Source organism: Mus pahari, chromosome 16, assembly GCF_900095145.1.
Source record: "Mus pahari chromosome 16, PAHARI_EIJ_v1.1, whole genome shotgun sequence".
Taxonomy (NCBI): domain Eukaryota; kingdom Metazoa; phylum Chordata; class Mammalia; order Rodentia; family Muridae; genus Mus; species Mus pahari.
In genome coordinates this window covers 14454977-14475747 of record NC_034605.1, presented here as the reverse complement: position 1 = coordinate 14475747, position 20771 = coordinate 14454977, and the positions used below count along the sequence as shown (strand labels likewise).

Sequence of the window (20771 nt, the reverse complement as noted above, 5' to 3'; positions counted from 1 at the left end):
GAAGGAAGGAAGGAAGGAAGGAAGGAAGGAAGGAAGGAAGGAAGGAAGGAAGGAAGGAAGGAAGGAAGGAAGGAAACTGTGGGGGCACTCAAATACATAAGCAGGCACTTTTCCACATAAATTATGAGTGACTGATTTCTGGGTTTCTTGGACGTATGTGTTGTTTATTATGGAACTTGTTAAGATATTAAGTTGATGGGTACCTCAAAGACTTCATATTAGTTCTTGAGGAATCACAACTTGTTGAGACCTCAATGGTCACTCAGTCCAAATGCTTCAATTTGATAGAAGGAGGAACTAAATCCAAATAAGTCTAAGGAATGTCAGCAGCACCCTTTAAGACCTATTCTACTGTGCTGTCCTAGTCAATTTGACACAAACTAGAATCATCAGAGAGGGAGCCTAGTTGAGAAAATGCTTCTATAGTACCAATTGTAGGGGTAAGCCTTTGGGGGCATTTTTTTTAGTAACTGATATGGAGGACTCATCCCATTGTGTGTATGCAGGGGGCACTCTGGGCTAGTAGTCTTGTGTTGTATCAGAAAGCAGGCTACACAAGCCACAAGAATCAAGCAAGTAGTATCTTTCCATGGCCTCTGTATCAGCTCTTGCCTCTAGGTTCTTGCTTTGAGTGCCTGTTCTGACTTCCTTCAATGATAAACAATTATGTGGAAAAGTAAACCAAATAAACCCTTTCCTCTTCTAGTTGTTTTTGGTCATGGTATTTTACCACAGCAACAATAACTCTATGAAACCAATTTACCAAAAATGAACATTTAACTTGCAGGCTAGTACCACTAACCTGCCTCTGTAGACAAACTTCATGGGCTCTACAGCTAAGGCTGTGGCCACAATGTCATCTGCATTGTGTCTTCTTCCACTGACTACCATCAGGCCGTCCATCTTACCCACAACAAAGACGAGGCCCCCAGGACCAACAAATCCCAGCAAACCTGTCCTTATGAATGGGTATTCACTGATCGGAGCCCCGGAGCTTGTCATGGGAAATACCTAGGGGAAACAAGGCTGCAATTAGACCACCTTAAAGGGTTAACAGGGTCATGGTCTTACCACTTCTCTGTGAAAAAAAAGACAGAATTTACTTCCTTATCTCCAATAACTCTGCCAGTATGAGATCATGGTGGATTCTGCTTGACAATTCACAAACATGGTGCAATGTTTACTCTTCATTGTCCATTAGACTGAATTTTGAATCACATGTGAGACACACCTCTGGTCATACCTGAGAACTTTACCCAAGGGAAGATGAAGTCTGAATATGGGTGATAGTGTTTCATGAGCTGAGGGCTTAGACTGAATCCAAGGGAAGCTAAGCACTAGCATTCATCTCTTGGTGCTTCCTGACGATGGGTGCAGTGGGATAAGCCATCTTACATTCCCAGTACCGTGGCTCCCCCAGGATGATGGATTGTACTCTCAAACTTAACCAAAATAAACTTCCCACTTAAGTAAACTTTTGTCAGATGCTATAGGCAGGTCAAGAATAACTAATGCACATGGGCACACATTTCCCTTTGTTTCCCCACAGACTCAGCAAAATTCTGCCACTTCTGCATCTCTGGGTGATGTACAAAGGGCTTTAGGAAGCGCCCCTCTTAGGCTCCAAGCCTTCAGCAGCCACTATGCTTATAAAACCAGGTAAAAGTGGTTAACAGAGACACAAGGTACATTTTAAAATAACACATACTGATGGTAGTTGATCACCAAAATGCTACTTTTCCTTATTGGAAGCATGCTAAAAAGGAAAATGTAAAGAGAACACAGCTAGTCCAAAATGCAAATCTTGTTTACTTCAACCTTGAAGATGAATCACATAGAAAAGGAAATTTTACTTAGACTGTACACTCAGCTCCAGTTCTGGAGTTGTAGAGATTCATGTGTATATTGGTCCCCAAAGATAAGGTTTAGGAATGAATAATCTATTCTACTCATGAATCAGTGAAATCTGTGTTACTCCTAAGGCTAAGGCTAAATACCACATGAAAAAAAAAAAAAAAAAAAAAGAAGTTCTAAGACTACTGTAATATAGTGCAGGACACCTAAACCTGAGATTTAACTCCTTTCATGTTTCTGTTTGCTATGTGTTCACCACTCACAAAAAGTGGGTTATCTGTGGACACCAGATAGTCATACATGCATGGCACACATCTCACACATAGCCTATACATATACACAGCACACACATGCACAACACATATCCATATACTACATGTATATCTATACCCATAATGTCTTACCGTATATATTTCACATACTCACTTTTACCACTGAAATCATTATTTAATGTGCACAATCACTCAGGTTCTCCTGAGTTCACACCTGGCCAAGTTTAGTTGATGCTATGAGACTATGTGGGAATGGCCAGAAGGCTTCCTGAGTAAGAACATTTACCCACACACCTATGCGGACCATCTCCTATCACACATGTGGTTTTTCCTTACTCACCTGTCAGCTGATAACAACAATACACACACACACACACACCAAAAAATTTTTTTAAAGAAACTGCTTATTCTTTCTAGATACTAGCTAAAAAGGTCAGAATAATGCTGAATGCTCTTTTGTAAAATCTTCATCTTAGTAAGTTTATTATTGTTTCTGAACACCTGGCAAAGCTGAAGGATCTTCCCATCAACCTACCTCAAAGGTGTTCTTGGTCATGCCAGAGAGACCATAATAGGATGTTCCTGTGGCAACTGCACAGACACAGAGCTCCCCAATTTCATCCGTCCTGCACAACTGAGGAATCCCATCTGGCTTCACTGAACACATGATGGCTAAAGGCAAAATAAGAAAGCACCAGAGAGCATGAGCAAGGAGCAGGGAAGTTAATGGATCTAGGACACTGATGAGGGGACAAAGGGGCAGACATACCACCTCAAATAAAATTCCAGTTAGGTCCAGGGGCTCATTCTCTCTAAGAGCTGTAACTTCTTATGTTGTATCAAAATGTCAGATTTCATTAGTATGACAGCAATCACTTCAATTACTCTAATTTTAATATGAAAATTATAGTCAGGGAGAGAAACTTTATGTGCCATTTATGTATGAGATGATACTCAGCGATGTGTCAGTCATTCACTACACATGGACCAGAAGAACAGGTTCTAAAACACAACCTCAGCACTGCAAGCGGAGTGGCACAGGTGTGTGTTAAGTCTTCCAAAGTTGAAAGCAGAATTTACAGCTTCCATTGACCTACATAAATCTGACCCTTTGGTTTAAATTCCCTGTTGCACATAATCCTTCAGAGAATACTACTATATATAATCATATAATAATATGGTTTGAGCATTCAGAGAGAGAGAGAGAGAGAGAGAGAGAGACAGACAGACAGACAGATAGACAGACAGAGGTAACTAGAGAGATCACTCAGTATTAAGAGCATTGCTATTCTTGCAGAGGACTCAGGTGTGAGTCTCCATATTCCACATGGTGGTTCACAACCATCTGTAACTCCAGTCTCAGGGGATCCAACATCTACTCTGGCTTATGTGGGTACCAGGCACATATACGGTGCATAGACACACATGGAGACAAAACACTCACACACATACAACAATGTAGAGAGAGAATGTGCATAAGAAGTTGGTAGGGGATAGAATTGGAGGCATAAAGAAGGAATTTCAAGTGAAGAAATGGGGGTAGGTTTGATCAAAACTGTATGTATGAGATTCTTAATTATATTAAAAAGAAACACTTCTGAGAATTTTTTATTCTACTCCCACACTCTTGTAGACTAAAAGCTCAGATGTGGTCCTTTACATCAGAATTCAGCAAAGAGTATAATTCCCCAGCTGTGGAAGGTTTATATTATTATGCATTCAAACTGTGTAATACTGTATTGCCTGGAAAAGAGCAAGTTCTTTGTGTACTAACAAATGAACATAAGACAAAAAAAAAACCTGTTCTATATCCTACCATTGCCAAAACCCAAGAAAGACAATGTACAAGTACATATGGATGTAGGGGTGTGTTTCTTTGATATGATACTACAGTATGGACTATTTCTGAACAGAAATTTCTGAAAAGAAGCCTGTGGTACTGTAAGTGACTAGAGTGGACAGAAAGGTTTTTCATTGCTATGAAAAAGATTCACTTGAATCTTTTAATGCCTCCAGCATGAGAATTCATTTACTTAAAAGCTTATTTGCATGCCTTTTTGTAAAGAAAGCAAGCAACATAACTAGGTGGTCTGGCTAGTACTGGGAAGTGGACAATGAGCCTGGGATAGCCTCAATTTGGAGTTTGAGCCTAAGTTGTTTTGACCCTAAATGAGCTTCCTCTACGGCAAGGGGAATAGAACAGTTAGGAGCAATCAGGCCAGGTTTTATTTCTGTTATGCTTTGAGAAAGAGAAAGGCCATTCCCCTGCTCACTTCATCATTACAAACAGGCAGTGTGGCCTTTTTCCAACCAGTACTCAGTTCCCAACCAAGATCCTGTAAGAAGCCAATTAGCTATATATGGCTATGTGCTATAACTAGATATATAACAATGACTGCTGCTCATCTATGGACTTGCTACTCTATTGTGTGAAGCAGCACAGAGAGACTTCAAAGGAGTTGCCTACATTCTGGGCAGTAACTCAATGGGAAAGAACCCTGGGCTCTATTCTGGAATACAGAAATTGAGGACAAATATGCTGGTATGAGTGGCCCTGTGAGACAGGCATCAGGAACAACATTCAACACATTATGAGCATGGGCTGTAGTCCTGTACATAGATAGCTTGGAAGCACCAAAACATATTCTTGATGGACGGAGAGGCAGGTGGCATGTTTGGGGTGGGGTGGGGTGGGATAGTGTCCCTTCAATCAAGTGACTAAACTGCTTCCACAATAAGCAGTAGCTTCACACATAACAAAAACTGTCATTGCTCAGGTCTCATACATACTGCTCAAAGCCCTTCATACCTCACTTAAGACAGAGCTTTGGTGTCCAGCTTGGGCTGAGGCATCAGAATGACTCAGGAGGGGTCTGTTTGGGTTGCAAAAACAGAAGCAGCTGAGAAACACTGTAGATTACAGATTGGTTCAGAATGCCTTCCTGGAGGAAAGGGCTCCAGAGAAGAGATATTCTTCAGCAGCTTTATGAATATTTATGATTTCCTTTTCTTGGGACATGCTTTAGATGTCTAAAGATTAACCTAAAACATCCAAGTATTAGCATTTCAGTGCTGAACCCATGAGATCAAACAAAAGGAAATGGAATGGACAAGAAGAGAAAATGCTAGCCTGTGCTCAAAAAGCATACACTAACTGATGAGTCAGGAAACCATATTAGGACTGCCAGCTTCACACTTGTGCTGGCTAGTTTTATGTCAACTTGAGGTAAGCTGTGAGAGAAAGGACCCACAATTAAGACGCTTCCATAAGATCTAGCTGTAGGCAAGCCTGTGGGGCATCTGCTTAATTATCGATTGATGTGGGTGAGACCAGGCCATTGTGAATGAGGCCACCCCTAGGCTGGTGGTCCTGACTTTTATAAGAGAGCAGATTAAGTAAATCATGGGGAGCAAAGCAGCACTTCTTTATGGCTTCTCTAAACTAGCTCCTACCTCAGGTTCCTGCCCCATTCCTGCTTTGCCTTCCCTCAGAGGTTTAATCCACAACAGATAATCCAAATAAAACCTTTCAGTCTCAAGCTGTTTATAGTAATGGTATTTTAGCACAATAGAAACTCAAACTAAGACAACACCCCAGGGCTGCACTCACCTCCAGGCATGACAAGGCCGACATCCTGCACTGTGAGCACGGACAGCTTCTCCTCTGAATCCACACGGATCACACCATAGGTCAGCCCGTGCATGGATAGCACACCTCTTCCTGGTGGCTGGTTGCTGTCATCTGTGGGCCTAAAAGGGTAGTTTTAGCTGAGTATGGGCAAGGGCAAGCAAACAAACCATTCTGCCTTTAGATGTGAACATCCACACACATGGCTTCTTACTGATTGCAAAGCTAGCACTGATGTGTTTCAGTGACAGAAAGGCTCAGACTCTTTTACAAAGGCATACTTACTCAAATTTTATAGAAAAGTTATATGGGTACAATTATTGTCTCACTTTCAGATTCAGAACCTAAGGCACAGACATTTTCTTGTTGCTGTGACAAAGTACCTTACAAAATCAACATCAAAAAGTTTCTTCTGGCTCATGCTTTTAAGATATAGTCCACCATAGTGGGGAAGGCAAGGTAATACAGGGGAGGCAGCTGGTTACAACTCATGTGTAGGTGGGAACAAGAGAGATGAGCACAGGTTCTCAGCTTAGTTTCTCCTTTTATTCAGTTTAAGACTCTAGCCCACAGGACGGTGCTGTCTACAGTGGATTTTATCACTACAAGTAGCCCAATCTAGAAACTCCCCACAGACATGCCTAGAAGTTTCCATCCTACATAGTTTTAGATACTGTTCAACAAATGGCATTAACCATGACATATGCTAATCATCCAGGTCACTGGTGGAACTTGATGGGCTTCAGGTAGACCTCATGCCCAAGCTTGATCACTACTGTCCTCTCATCTGGATGGTTTCCCTGTCTGCATCATTAGGATACAATGCACATCTTAGCTGACTGCAGCTTTAGATGACTATTTAAACACAAATGTATGAGTCACACAAAGAGCATCCTCAGCAAAGACTAGTCAGATCAGACATCACAAGCAGCAGGGTTCTTCATGCTTTACCTACTCTTCTGTTCGAGCCTGTGCAACCAGCAACCTGTTCACATTTGCCTATGTAAAACTCCGGACTCTCCGATAGCAAAGTAAATATAAATTATGTGCATTTGTTATAATCATATTTTCAATGAGAAGCAAAACCACAATATGTACATTCTGCAACATGGCTTTACGCAAATACATCTCTAGATCTTTCCATGTGAGTGTCTGTACATACCTACATAGAGAATGTACACACAGAAAACAATCAGTGAATCTGCTGTCTTAATATGCAGTATTCAATAATAGGAATGTAAAGGTCATTTATTATAACTCAATTTTTATATAGCAGGGAATATATCTGTAAGATAAATGTGTAGACAGATAATAAAAGGAATCCTAAAAACCTTTTGAGAATACACTGTTTTGCTTTCCTTTTAACAAAATGGGAATACACTAGCATTTTCTCGCTGATTAGACCTGTATGCGACAAGCTGCACAATTACACATACATGCATTCAGACATTCTTTACAGTAACCCTATGCAGAGATGAGGAAATGTTTTCAGACCATGACCATAGCTCAAAGACAGAAGCAGGTGCCAACCTCAGGCAGCCTCAAGAATGTGCTTCTCACTATGGTGCCCAGATGTCTCAGAGGTCTACATTAATCCCCCCAACAAGTTGATGAAAGACTCATTTCTCTTCCTGTTTCAGCTGTGTTTTCTTGATTATCGTATTAGATTTGTTTCTATTACTGTGATGAAATACCCTGGCAAAAGCAGCTTAAGAGAGGAGGGGTTTGTTTTGGTTTACAGTTACAGAGAGGATACAGTCTATGGTAGTGTTGAAGACATGGTAGCAGGAGCATAAGGCAGGCTGGTTGCTTCCCATTAGTAGTCCAGAAACAGAGTGTAAATGAATAGGAGGTGGGGCCAGGATATGAAACACCAAGACCCACCCTCAGTGACTTACTTCCTCTAGAAAGGTTCTACTTCCTGATTGTTCCATCACATTCTTGATCAGCACCACTAACTGGATACCACATGTTCAAATACATGAGCTAATGGTGGTAGCAGGCATTTCACTTTCAAACCACAAGAATTATTAACTGAGTCAAAGAGAATGAGATGAAAAAAATAGTGCTGATAAGCAGAATCCAGATAGTTTCAAAACACTTACTTCAATAATCAATATGAACAAATTAAGCAATGACTAATAAATATAGAGACTCATTTGTCAACTTTCAGACTTGGTTCAACAATGAAAAACCATACTCAGGACTGCAGTAATGAGTATCTCACAACGAACAAGCTACAAGAAGAATGAGTTCAGCAATTTCCAGGAATGCTAAAGGGCAGTTTCTTTACCTAGGGATATGGAGGAGTAAAATACACAGCTATGCATTATACATAATGGTGCACTGATGTAAAAAGAGCAAATTACAAGAAACAGAGAAAACAGAATGCTCAATCTTAGCACTCTGGCTTCATGAGAAATATGCTCTAAAGTAAATGTCTTCAACCTATGTCTGTATTACCTAAAAATATGCTTGGCATTTCCAACCTCTGTAAAGCATTCAATAAACTATTAGCTAATCTTGCTGTATAATGTTTTAAGAAATAGCTTCTATAAATTTTGAACTATAGTTTGATACTGCCAACAGCAAGCAGAGCCAGGCCAGCCTCAAAGACATGAATACAAAATAAATGGAGGCAAGCAGTTATGATGACTCCTTTCCCAGGGCTTAACAGAGTAAAGGTGACCGACTACATTTGCAAAGCCTTGTGGCCACCTGTCATTCACTTATTGTTTGCAAATGAGAAAACAAAAGTCTTTCATTCTCTCATTGTGTATAGGCTATTACCAATGGGCCAATTCTTAACTGAGAAACAGTTGGACATTTAGAGAGGAAACAACCATAGGCAATATCATGTTTCCATCCTCTTGACTATAACATTCACTGCTCTGTTTCTGTATATTATAAAACATACACACATGATGTTATCACACTAAGACTAGCATTAATAAGCAGCTAGGATTTGTTGAACCTCAGCTATGTATCAGGTATACTTTTAAACGCTCAGAGTGGATATATCCCAGCCTATAATGCAGGTACCTTTTGATCCCCAAGATACATAAGAAAACTCGAGTTACAAAGCCAGTATGTAAACAGTAAGCAGATGGACACATGGGGGCAATAGCTTCCAGAGAAGACTAGCTGACCATGGGACTGTGGTACTGATGGAGAGACAGCGAGCAAGGTGTGGCTCCATCCCTGAAACTCAGGAACACCAGAACACCAGACTTGCTTCACTTGGTAGTATCAAAGTAGCTAATTTAGCTGAGTGTGATGAACTGTGACCCCTAATCAAAATGTGAGAGATGAAAACAGGAAGGGCAGGAGTTCAGGTCAGCCTTGGCTACACAAGCAAGCTAGAAGCCAGATAAGGATATGTAGGATTTAGCAAATAGTCCAAAGTAGCTTCAGAAATGCTGATTCTGTGAGAGAATATCCAGGTTTACAGTAAATCAGTCACTAAAATGTCATGGTACAACTCACTTGATGAGGCTTTCCTCTAAACTGCTGACTTGGACTGGGAAGGAGGTACTTTTTCTAAGATGGCTGCTTTGCTTTTGAGTCACAAGCCATTACTGAAAGCTTTTCTTTTGGATGGTATAAACTAGCATTAAGGTGCCTGGGTCACCAAGCAATGTGCAGATGCAGAGTTATCTTCATCGATTATCAATCTTTTCTAGAGGGATCTTTTAAAAACTGAAGCAAAAGTGGCTCATACTGAAACACCTGAAAAAATGTTCAACATCCTTAGTCATCAGGGAAATGCAAACCAAAACAACCTTGAGATTCCATCTCACATCAGTCAGAATGGCTAAGATTAAAAATTCAGGTGACAGCAGATGCTGGCGAGGTTGTGGAGAAATAGGAACACTCCTCCATTGCTGGTGGGATTGCAAGCTTGTACAACCACTCTGGAAATCAGNCTGGNNGTTCCTCAGAAAATTGGACATAGTACTACCAGAGGACCCANCAATATCTCTTCTGGGCATATACCCAGAAGATCTTCCAACTGGTAATAAAGACACATGCTCCACTATGTTCATAGCAGCTTTATTTATAATAGCCAGAAGCTGGAAAGAACCCAGATGTCCCTCAATAGAGGAATGGATACAGAAACTGTGGTACATTTACACAATGGAGTACTACTCAGCTATTAAAAACAATGAATTTATGAAATTCTTGGGCAAATGGATGTATCTGGAGGATATCATCCTGAGTGAGGTAACCCAATCACAAAAGAAGTCACTAGATATGCACTCACTGATAAGCGGATATTAGCCCAGAAACTTAGAATACTCAAGATACATTTTGCAAAACACAGGAAAACCAAGAAGGATGACCATTGTGTGGATACTCCATTCCTCCTTAGAATAAGGAACAAAATACCCATGAAAGGATATAGGTACAGAGACAAAATTTAGAGCTAAGATGAAAGGATGGACTATCCAGAGACTACCCCATCTGGGAACCCATCCCATCATCAGCCACCAAACCCAGATACTAATGCACAAGCCAGCAAGAATCTGCTGAAGGGACCCTGATATAACGGCCTCTTGTGAGGCTATGCCAGTGCCTGGCAAACACAGAAGTGGATGCTCACAGTCAGGTATTGGATGGACCACAGGGCCCCCAATGGAGGAGCTAGAGAAAGTACCCAAGGAGTTGTAGGGGGCTGCAACCCTGTAGGTGCAACAACAATATGAACTAACCAGTACCCCCTGAGCACGAGTCTCTAGCTGCATATGTAGCTGAAGATGGCCTAATCGGCCATCATTGGGAAGAGAGGCCCCTTGGTCCTGTAAACTTTATATGAACCAGCACAGGTGAAGGCCAGGGCCAAGTAGTGGGAGTGGGTGGGTAGGGGAGCAGGGGTGGGAGTGGGGTATAGGGAACTTTCGGGATAACATTTGAAATGTAAATAAAGAAGATAATAATAAATACATTTAAAAAAATGGCTCATACTAAGTTAACAGCACCATATATCTATTTGCCTTAAAGCTGATTAGAGAGCAGTTGAGACTGGGTATTTATTTTAACAAATAGTATTTGTAGGGAAGTTTTTGGAATGCAAGGAGAAATTCAAGCTCAATTTTTTTTTCCCTTAGTATGAAAGACATGATAAAATTCAAAAGATTACTAAAACCACACTCTTGGACATTGAAGTTACAAAGGAAAAACAGTACATATCAGACCAATGTCGCTTTCTCCTCTTTCATAAGACCAGCATAGGTTATTATGCTTTTGAATTCGAAATGTTTTCCTCCACTTTCTCCACCAGCCAAACAAGCCATCTATGTGACAAGACCAGAAAGGACAGTTGTCAGCCCATAAGCACCTCATTGCTCTTTCCTCTGTGTATGTTCTATCTCCAAGTAGTATATTTCATAGTAAGTTTCCGAATACAATTTAACTTAACCAAGTGTGGTGGTCTGAATGAAAATGACCTCCATAGACTCACAGGGAGTGGGATTATTAAAAGTGTGGCCTTGTTGGGGTAGACATGTCATGGGGGATACGCTTTCTAGTTTTAGACACTCATCCAGGTCTAGTGGCTCATTCTCTCTTCCTGCTGCCTTTGGATCGGGATGTAGAACTCTTGCTACCTTCTTCAGCACCATGCTGCATGTTGCTATGCTCCCTCCATGATGATGATGGGACTAGACCTCTGAACTATAAGCCTGCCCCAGTTAAATGTTGTCCTTTATAAGAGTTGCCATCATCATGCTCCACATAGCAATAGAAACCCTAACACACATCTAATAATAGAATATACTCTTCAATCTAAGTGGTATGCTGTGAACAAGAGATGACAACTGCTCTCTCGGTGGTACTTATGTCTGGCTCTCACTGAGGTGATTTTCAGTTCTAAAATATTTTATGATGAAATATTTATACCTTACCCTAAATTTTTACTTAAAATAAGCACTGTTTCTTTTATCTTCCTGTGTTTAAAAAAAAATCAAACCATAGCTCTCTAATTCCATTTATTTATTTTTTAAGTAATTATGAATGCTCTTGAAATATTCATGTTAATTTGTGGACTAGTTTTACTACTTTTCTTTTACAATTCTGCGTTTCTAATTACATCCCAGGAAGAAACTACTCGACTCCATTAGTAGATGGACATTTGATGGTGGAGTACTACCTTTTAGTGGTAATTCTTCTCTCAATTTTCTCCAAGCTTTTTACTCTTTTGACTTGCTTTTCATAAAGTAGAAGAGGACTGTTAGAGACAGGGGCATCTGTTTTATTTCCCTGGGATTATATTTTAATTACTCTTTTATATTATCATTAATTTTGTTACTATCAAGGTACTGAAGCAAAATCTTGTTGTTAAAGACATTTTTTTAGTTGAATAAATTGTCACAGTATAGGGTGAAAAGTCAGTATCATGTGGAGATATGGCTCGGTGATCAAGACAGACAGACTGCTCTTGCCGAGGACCCAGGTTCAATTCCTGGTACCCACTAGCAGTCCACAACTGTCTGAAACGGGATCTGATGGGGGTCTTCTAGCCTCCATGGATACCAAGTACAAACACATAAAACAACCAAACTCATAAAAATTTAAAAATGATTTTTAAAGGTCAAATATGATACTACATAGCTGCAAACTCCTTTATTTAGGAGGTAGAGGCAAGAATATTAGGAGTTCAAGGCCAGTCTCAACTACACAGTGAAATCTAAAGCCTGCTTGGACAACATGAGATAGTGTTACAAACTGACAAAACCAAGCCTGCTCTCTTTCTGTATGCTATAGATAAAAGAGAAGTGGATGTCAGGTTCACAGGGGCCAGAAAGGCATCTGCTGACATCCCCCCCCCCTTTGCTTTTCTCATCATTTTGATGATTTTGGTTTCCCTGGTATTTTTCTATTTCACAATTTGCCTAGAGAAAAAAAAAGAGTTTACAAAATATTATGGTGACTGTAGTAAAGAAGTAAGTTTTTAATACTTGGGTGTTTCTGTCTGTTTTTCTTGCTATAGCAGAACACTATACAGACTGATCAACATGGCTAATAGAGGTTTGTTTAGCTTCTAGTTCTAGAGGTTTGGAAGAAATCCAAAAGGAGGTTGTTGGCACTGGTAAGTACCATGTGCTATTCATTATAATGTGATAGAAGGACACGCATGTCAAGTTAGAGCAAGCATGCTAACCTTCTACTTTTCTCTCTCTTCGTATAATGTCATTATTGTCACCATGGGACAATGATCTCAAGTAATCCTAATCATCCTCCAAAGGACTCACCTCTAGTCACCATCAACACATAGATCTGGGGACCAAGTTTCTCCCAAAACCCAAACTACAGAATTTAGTAAAAAAATGTATCCTACAGGAAGCCAGAGCATAACTGTATGAATTCCTGATGTCACCTATCTAACCCTAATGAGATGGAAACTCATGTAAAGAGATGAACGCATACAGACACACACAGGTGAGTTCATGGGCTCCTCTTGCTACTTCCTGTTCTTTAACAGCAATATGCCATATCAATACTGCTTATTCTGCTTGGAGACTGCCTTTCTCTGAGAACACCAACCATATTAGTCATAGCCATCATCTGCCTCTAGCAACCACAGTGTAGGCGTACTGCCCTATGGCTGACTGTCAGCCTGCTCCACTTCCACAGCACTTGCTCACCAGGGTCTTCTGCTGGCTCTTGGAAACATCTCTGCATTCTCTCCATCTATCATACTAGAGGTGTCATCCATTATACACGACCTAGAACCTTCTAATATGGTCTTTTTTGTGCCAGAAGCATTCTGTATTACTTATAAGAAAAAACTCACAGTAAGATACTCAACAGTTAGTGGACCATGATCACCACCTCACCAGGTCTGAATCTTTGGAAAGACTTGACTTTTCACATTTCCATAAATCTGACCCATGGGCATGTCCGCACTGGTACCCATGGTCCAGCCACAGGGGCCAACTAAACGGCTTTCATATAACTCTCCCAGCTCCCTGATTTGTGATTCGTTCTCTCCTTCTCCCCTCCCCCTCCTTTTTTTTTTACATGGAAAGAACCACAAAGTGAAGAACCACCCTTTGGCCAAACAAATCTGCCAAATGCACAAATGCATCTGCAATTTTACTTTCACTGATTACCATAGATAATAATCAAGCATCTTTTAATTAAGTGGACTAAAAGCCAGGCAAGCAATCATCTGTACTGATATTTACTGGAAGTTCAATTTCTCTTTCATTACCAAGGCAGAATAAGCTGTCCCTGGAAGATTATTAAACATGGGACACAATTTGGTTAGATGACAACATAGAAGAAATGTCAGTTCTAACCACTTCAAGCCAGAGTAATTAGTCCTCCGAAATCCTTTCTCTACAGCAGAACTGCAAAATCTAACAGTGAAATGCTTGTTTTCCTTTAAAAATTGCAAGTATTATGCAAAATACACATGACTTTATCTGGACGGTCAACTTGATTGGATTATGAAACACTTTGGATAGCAGTAAGACACTCTTTGGGTATGTCCAAGAGGGCATATCCAGAGAGGATTAACCTAAAAGAGAGGTTAAATAGAAGAGTCTCCTTAAATGTGGACAGTACCATCCCATGGGCTGGGATCCCAGACTGAGTAAAAAGGGACAAATGCAAGAGAAGAGCTCCATCATTGCCTGCCCTCTGCTTCCTGGTCTTTTAAGAAGTGAGCAAGCAGCAGCTTCATCAGATAGCATCATCAGACAGCTGCCTACCATCATAAACCATGACCCCTTAAATCATGAACCCATAAATGTGAATAGCTCATTTAGGTTGCTTCTTGTCAGGTATTTGATAACAATGAAAGCATTGCAAACAATTTACCATGAGCATTCTAACCCCTTCTACACTGTACTGTATGATGCTATTTAAGAAAGTCTCATTGTCTTTACACTAAAATCTTTAATGAAAATTTTCATAGCCCCATATGCAATAGTTTCATAGGATATATTAAAGCTCTTTTCTTTAACCTAATGATTTAGCCTCAGAAATCTCACACATGAAAAACTCATGTCAAGTCTTCAGAGAATGTTTGGAGAAGGTATGCCATTAGCACAAATGCAGTGAGATTCACTCGTGTCAGCTCAAATCTCCAAAACAGTACTCCGTATCATCCTATCCATGCATACAACATTAGCATGAAACATCAGCAAGAGGACACTTTTCTATGTTCATATATTATAGAAACAATCCACAGAGAATGTTACAATGAATGCCAAGTATGTAGAACCACTGTCATCAAATATATTCAGGAACAGATTAAATAAGGAGTGAGAAGAAACACAAAATTTAAACTAAGATATTACTCCTAACAGCCAACTTATGGAAACAACCTGGGAGTCTAACAAAAGAGAAAACCATAAAGAAAACGTGGTATATATTCACAGTGGGATTGTTTTATGGCCATAAGAAAAGAGTAAAACTTAGGTTGGAAGAGCATTGAAGAAACTAGGATTTTCAATCACGGATCTGTTTTCATCAACAGAAGGAAATGACACCTAGCCACCTGGACACCAGAGTGAAAGCTCATCAGTCAACCTGGTTACTCTTTGCTGTTTACTAGGAGCCTCCAACACAATCTCCCCAATACCATGAGCATTGCTCAAAGCCCTAATCTTGCAGTTAATAAAACTCATACATCCCTATGAATGAGGGCCCAAGCACATTGCATCCTCCACAAATAGAATCTATCCTTATGCTCATCACAGATCCTTTCTCTAGGCCAACCATTCTCAATTGTAGATCATGACTCCTTAAGGGGTCACACAGCAGATACGATACATATCAGATATTTTATATTATACTTGATAACAACAGTAGCAAAATTATAGTTATGAAGTAGCAACAAAATAGTTTTATGGTTGGGATCACCACAATATGAGGAACTATATAAAGGGTCACAGCATTAGGAAAGTTGAAAACCCAAAACCTGTTTTGTGCATAGAAAAGTGAGATAAACTATAACCCACAGTTTGAGAATTGAATCCAGGGTTCTTTTCAAAAGTCCAGGTAAATTTGTTGAAAGAGGCTTCACTTTCTGTTGGCTCTAGAATATGGATCTGGAGATGGTGAAGGTTGAACATTGGATGGAGGAGGGCTTATTTAGGGCAGATTATTTCCATTAGGATTTGTAAGCTAGAAATTGTGGTTGCAAGTTGATATCAATCAAGCAAATATAAGTTGTGATCAAGCTTGCAAACATTAAGCTTTTCTAGCAGCTGGTGTGTGCAGAGGCAGGCAGATCTCCAGTTCCAGGACTGCCTACAATATAGAGAAATTTTCTCTATCCAGTCTACAATAGAGAAAAACCAAAAGTGGGTGGGCTTCCAGTCAATTCATCATGGGTAAGAATAGTCCATTTTGGTAGTGTGATTTCATTGTTTACAATCTACCCACAGGTAGTTGGCTGGTAACTGCCTGGATGTTAACATTTCACAAAGGTCATACATAACCACATTTTATTTCTATTTGTGCTANGCCTTGGAGTAGTTTCCCACAGTGATTTTGAGTGGAAGAAATAGTATTGTCCCTGAACAGCTGGCTTGGTATCAAAATCTAATTGATGCTTTTATTAAATTGATTTTCCTATGGAGATTTTAAAAGGATTTGATTTCCAGGAAATACTAGACTCAAAGTCTTGACCTAAAATTCCTTTCTATTCAGTAAAACAAGTCACTGTATAGAGGTTGTTCAAATCAACTAAAGTAATAAATGTCTGTTAAACAAGAAAAAAAAAGAAAAAGGAAAGTTGAAAACCACTGCTCTAGGCCCTAGACCTGATCGCTGTTTATCAGCCAATAGAATTCATTGTGTTGTAAAGGTTACAGGTCACAAGTTCTACTATGTTTACATGTATAGTAAACCATAAGGTCAGTCTCTGGAAAGCTACAACCCAGTACATGCAAAGATGGTACTGTCTTCAGTTTTATTCTTCACCTCTAGTGGATCATCTCCCTACAGGATGTGAGGCTTACAGAGTAGAAGGGGGGCGGAATAAGAGGTGGGAGAGTAGGGAGTATATAAGGGGGTGTTCCACAAGGTTGTTTTTAAGAAAATCGATGCAACTGGAGATAATCACATTAAATAAAGTTAGTTGGTCTCAAAAGGACTAATAATGTATGTTTCCTCTTGTTTGTAGTTCCTAGATTTTATATAGTCAGATAAAGGAATGTATACATACATAAAGCGAAAGGAGAAGTAATGTTTAGGGGAACAAAAGGCTGAATTGGAACAAGGAGGGTTGAAGAAAGGATTGGAAGAACAGGGTGGGGCAGAATATACTCAAGGTATGAAATATATCTTTAAGAAAATAAATACATTCAATGCTGAAAGGAGTTGTTACCTCTTGCAGTCAGTTGTCTCAGGAAGTCTAATCCCAGGAGTTAATTAAAAAGTTCATCTGCTTACAAAGCCAGCACTGGTTTAAACAGGCATAACAATTAAGCAAGGAAGTGGCTACGATGGTAAGACTGAGGATGTGATCAGAATACAAGGGAAGCACCAGCAAGCAGGCCTGGACCCAAGACCAACTTAGTACCTGAGCTTTAAAAATCTCAAATCATAGCTTATCTATTTCTGTTCATGAACCTCAGGATCAATGTCAATCAGAAAGTTGGCAAATTTGAGAACATCACCATCCACACCAGGGAAGAGGAAAGTGGAGAAGGGCCATTACCTGCCATGAATGTGTCCAGAAAACTCTGTCATGACAGTGTACTCACAAGCCACAGAATTGTGTGTCCAAAGCCTGGGGAAATTGTGCAAACACTTTTGATTCATTCTTTCTTTCAATAAACTAGACAACCATGGCCTTTCCACAGCTTTGTAAAATCCTCACCCTGGCAGGGACCACATGGCTGGGGTTTTTCTGAACTTGTACACTTCTCCACAGCAATGTAGTAAATGCTTTCTTCTGCCCCAAAGTATGACTAAGAACAAACCTCCTTGGACAGTTGCCCAAGACCTCTACCCACTAGTTCTCTCTCACCAAAGTGTCTTCTGGATAGGCTGGTAGGCTGACAACATGGCATACTGCATTCTTGCTGGAGCTGATTTTCAGCAAATTATGATACGAAAATCATGTCAGCCTATAGACAACATACTATATCATTTTGTGAAATAGAAGCAAGTACATAAAAATCCAAAATGGCATACCATTCCACTGTGTAAGCTGTAAACAATGTTCATGACGTGTGCATAAACTCCCAAGAAAAACCATGGCCCACAGCAGCCTCTCCTAGAAAATGATATAGGGTTACCACATGCATGGGGGGGGTGAGGGGCTGAAAGTATGTATGTTTGAATACTATTTTTACTCATTTATCTAAAAGTAATTAGGTACCAACTAGTGACCAGGTAGAGGGTCACAGTAAAAGATGAATACATATACCAGTAAGTGGCACAGCCACTGAGGGAAGTCAATAATTCTATGGCAACAGCAGAGCATGAAATAAGCTCAGCAAATATGGATGGAGTGGCCAGGTCACCTAGGCAGAGGGAGAAGGTGGAGAACTTGAAGAAGGTCATGCCTGTGAGGATTAGAAGGGGAAGGGATGCCTCTCCAGACTCTCATCCAAACAAGACACCGATACCTGTACCAGGCCTTGGTAGGCGTGTGGTTGGTACAAGGGAAGAGACCAGTTAGAAGTGGTTGGGAGCCGGGCGTGGTGGCGCACGCCTTTAATCCCAGCACTCGGGAGGCAGAGGCAGGCAGATTTCTGAGTTCGAGGCCAGCCTGGTCTACAGAGTGAGTTCCAGGACAGTCAGGGCTATACAGAGAAACCCTGTCTCAAAAAACCAAAAACCAAAAAAAAAAAGTGGTTGGGAATCCAGGTGAGGGGTGATGGACTGGGGAAGGTGTATGGAAGGAAAAGTGGTTGGATTCAGAAACATTCTGACAGAATGGGCAGGGTGAGTATAAGAGAAGGAAAAAAAAATGACGGTCACAGAAGGTTGGGGAGAGAAAGAGGTAAGTTATCAAACACTTTCAATAGCACAAGGGCATTTATACGCTCATTCTACTAAAAACATTCAGTAGGAGTGAATACTGGTGACTAATGCTTTAATCAGAAATTACATCCTGTGTGACTCCCATGTGTTACCCACATGAAATCAACATGTAAGAACAGGGCCAGAATACACAAAACAAGAGGTGGTACCTGGTTCTCAAGGACTCCTGGATCAGATCCCAAGTCTCAAAGAATGCTGAGAACTATCAAAGCTGGCAGGTACAGAGAAAGGCACAGTAGTCAGTCTCAAACTACCATGCTGTACCTCATGGCCAGGCCTGGCAACAGCAATGGAAATGAAATGATGAGGAAGCAGAGGTACTACGTTGCACATTTACAGGCATAGACCTATGATTTGAAGGGGACTGGTCCACATACATAACTGACCTAACCAGCAGACTTCATAATATGCCTCAGTTAGAAAATAAGATATTGGTGAAGATCAAAATAAAATCACTTTGGATAAGAAAATGGGTTAGAGGTGAAAGTGCTTCTTATGGAACCTGATGTTTGGTTCCAGGACCTCATGTATAGAGAAACTGTGACAAGCATCTGTAAACCCAGTACCCTTATAGTGAGACGGGAAATAGAAGAATCAGCTGGAAGCTTATGAGCTAGCTAGCATGGAGTATGCATCACAGAAGAGACCCTGCCTCAACAAGGTAGCAGGAAACTAATACCCAACAGTTGCCTCCTAACCTCCATATGCATACTGTGATACATGCACCCCCATTCATGTACTCTCCCTTATACACAATAATGAATGACAAAAGGCAAACACTGAAAAGAACAAACTATGTTGTAGTGGTGAACTCTAGGGAACTCATCAAATCCAATTGAAAATTTGCTAAGGGAGGAGGGGTGTTCGCACGGGAGCAGTCTCCAGGCCTGAACTGGAAGGTGAGCCATCTTTGCTCCAGTGCACTGCTGGGGAGAGTGCAGACTGGAGAAGCCTCACAGCTTCTGGGAAGGATCCCATGTCTGGTTCCGGTCATCCAGCGCCTTTCCCTGCCAGAGGAGGGGTGTTCGCCCGGGAGCAGTCCCCAGGCCTGACCCGGCATCCAGCACCTTTCCCCACCTGAGGAGGGGTATTCGCACAGAAGCAGTCTCCAGGCCTGAACCCGAAGGTGAGCCATCTTTGCTCCAGTGCACTGCTGGGGAGAGGGCGGACTGGAGAAGTGTCACAGATTCTGGGAAGGATCCCGTGTCTGGTTCCGGTCATCCAGTGCCTTTCCTGCCCAAGGAGGGGTGTCTGCCTGGGAGCAGTCTCCGGGCCTGAACCGGAATCCCGCACCTTTACTGCCTGAGGAGGGGTGTCTGCCCAGGAGCAGTCTCCTGGCCTGAGCCAGAAGGAGAACCATCTTTACTCCAGTCCACTGCCTGTTAGAGGGCGGCCTGGAGAAGGACTGGAGCTTCTGGGCTCCAGTCTGCACTGGCAAGAGTGTGGACCACAGAAGCTACACAGCTTCAGGACAGAAAGAAGCAACCTAAATTCTGGGACAGACTCTATTTCTGGCTCCAGAATTTTGGGAACCTTCCTCGCCAGAGGAAAGGTGGCGACCAGTGAGGGCTCTGTCTGCCAGAGCAGGTGAGAGAGTCATATTGTGTCCAGAGTTCATCAGTGGCTAGTCTGTGCAGGTGAGTGAATAATCTGCAGAGGCAACGCATCTTCCAGCACAGGCCCTGTTTTGGGCCTTCATCTTCAGCAAGGTGTCAGATCTGAACGCCAGCACTCTGAGCACAATCCCTGCTAGAAGTGAGCTTCCCTGCAGAGAGTAACCTGACCACTGAGACTCAGGAGAAAACTAGACTCCCAGAATTGCTGACATAGGCTAAAGGAATCACAGGAGGAACAAGCTCCAACCAGAGACAACTATAACAACTACCTGCAGAGATAACCAGATGGCGAAAGGCAAACTTAGGAATCTTATTAACAGAAACCAAGACTACTCACCATCATCAGAACCTAGCACTCCCACCTCAGTCAGTCCGGAATACCCCAACACACCC

General features: G+C 41.2%; 1 protein-coding gene across 6 annotated transcripts in view; it reads right to left on the bottom strand.

The window, feature by feature from the left end:
- Dip2c (disco interacting protein 2 homolog C) overlaps nucleotides 1-20771 on the bottom strand; it is a 391262-nt gene that overhangs the window by 64730 nt on the left and 305761 nt on the right. For all 6 annotated transcript variants that reach the window (XM_021215980.2, XM_029547700.1, XM_029547702.1 and 3 more), the window contains 3 exons: nucleotides 5737-5876; nucleotides 2662-2798; nucleotides 803-1011 (listed from right to left, as the gene is read on the bottom strand). In XM_021215980.2, coding sequence (XP_021071639.1) covers nucleotides 803-1011; nucleotides 2662-2798; nucleotides 5737-5876 — 486 coding nt within the window. The remainder of the gene's footprint in view (nucleotides 1-802; nucleotides 1012-2661; nucleotides 2799-5736; nucleotides 5877-20771) is intronic.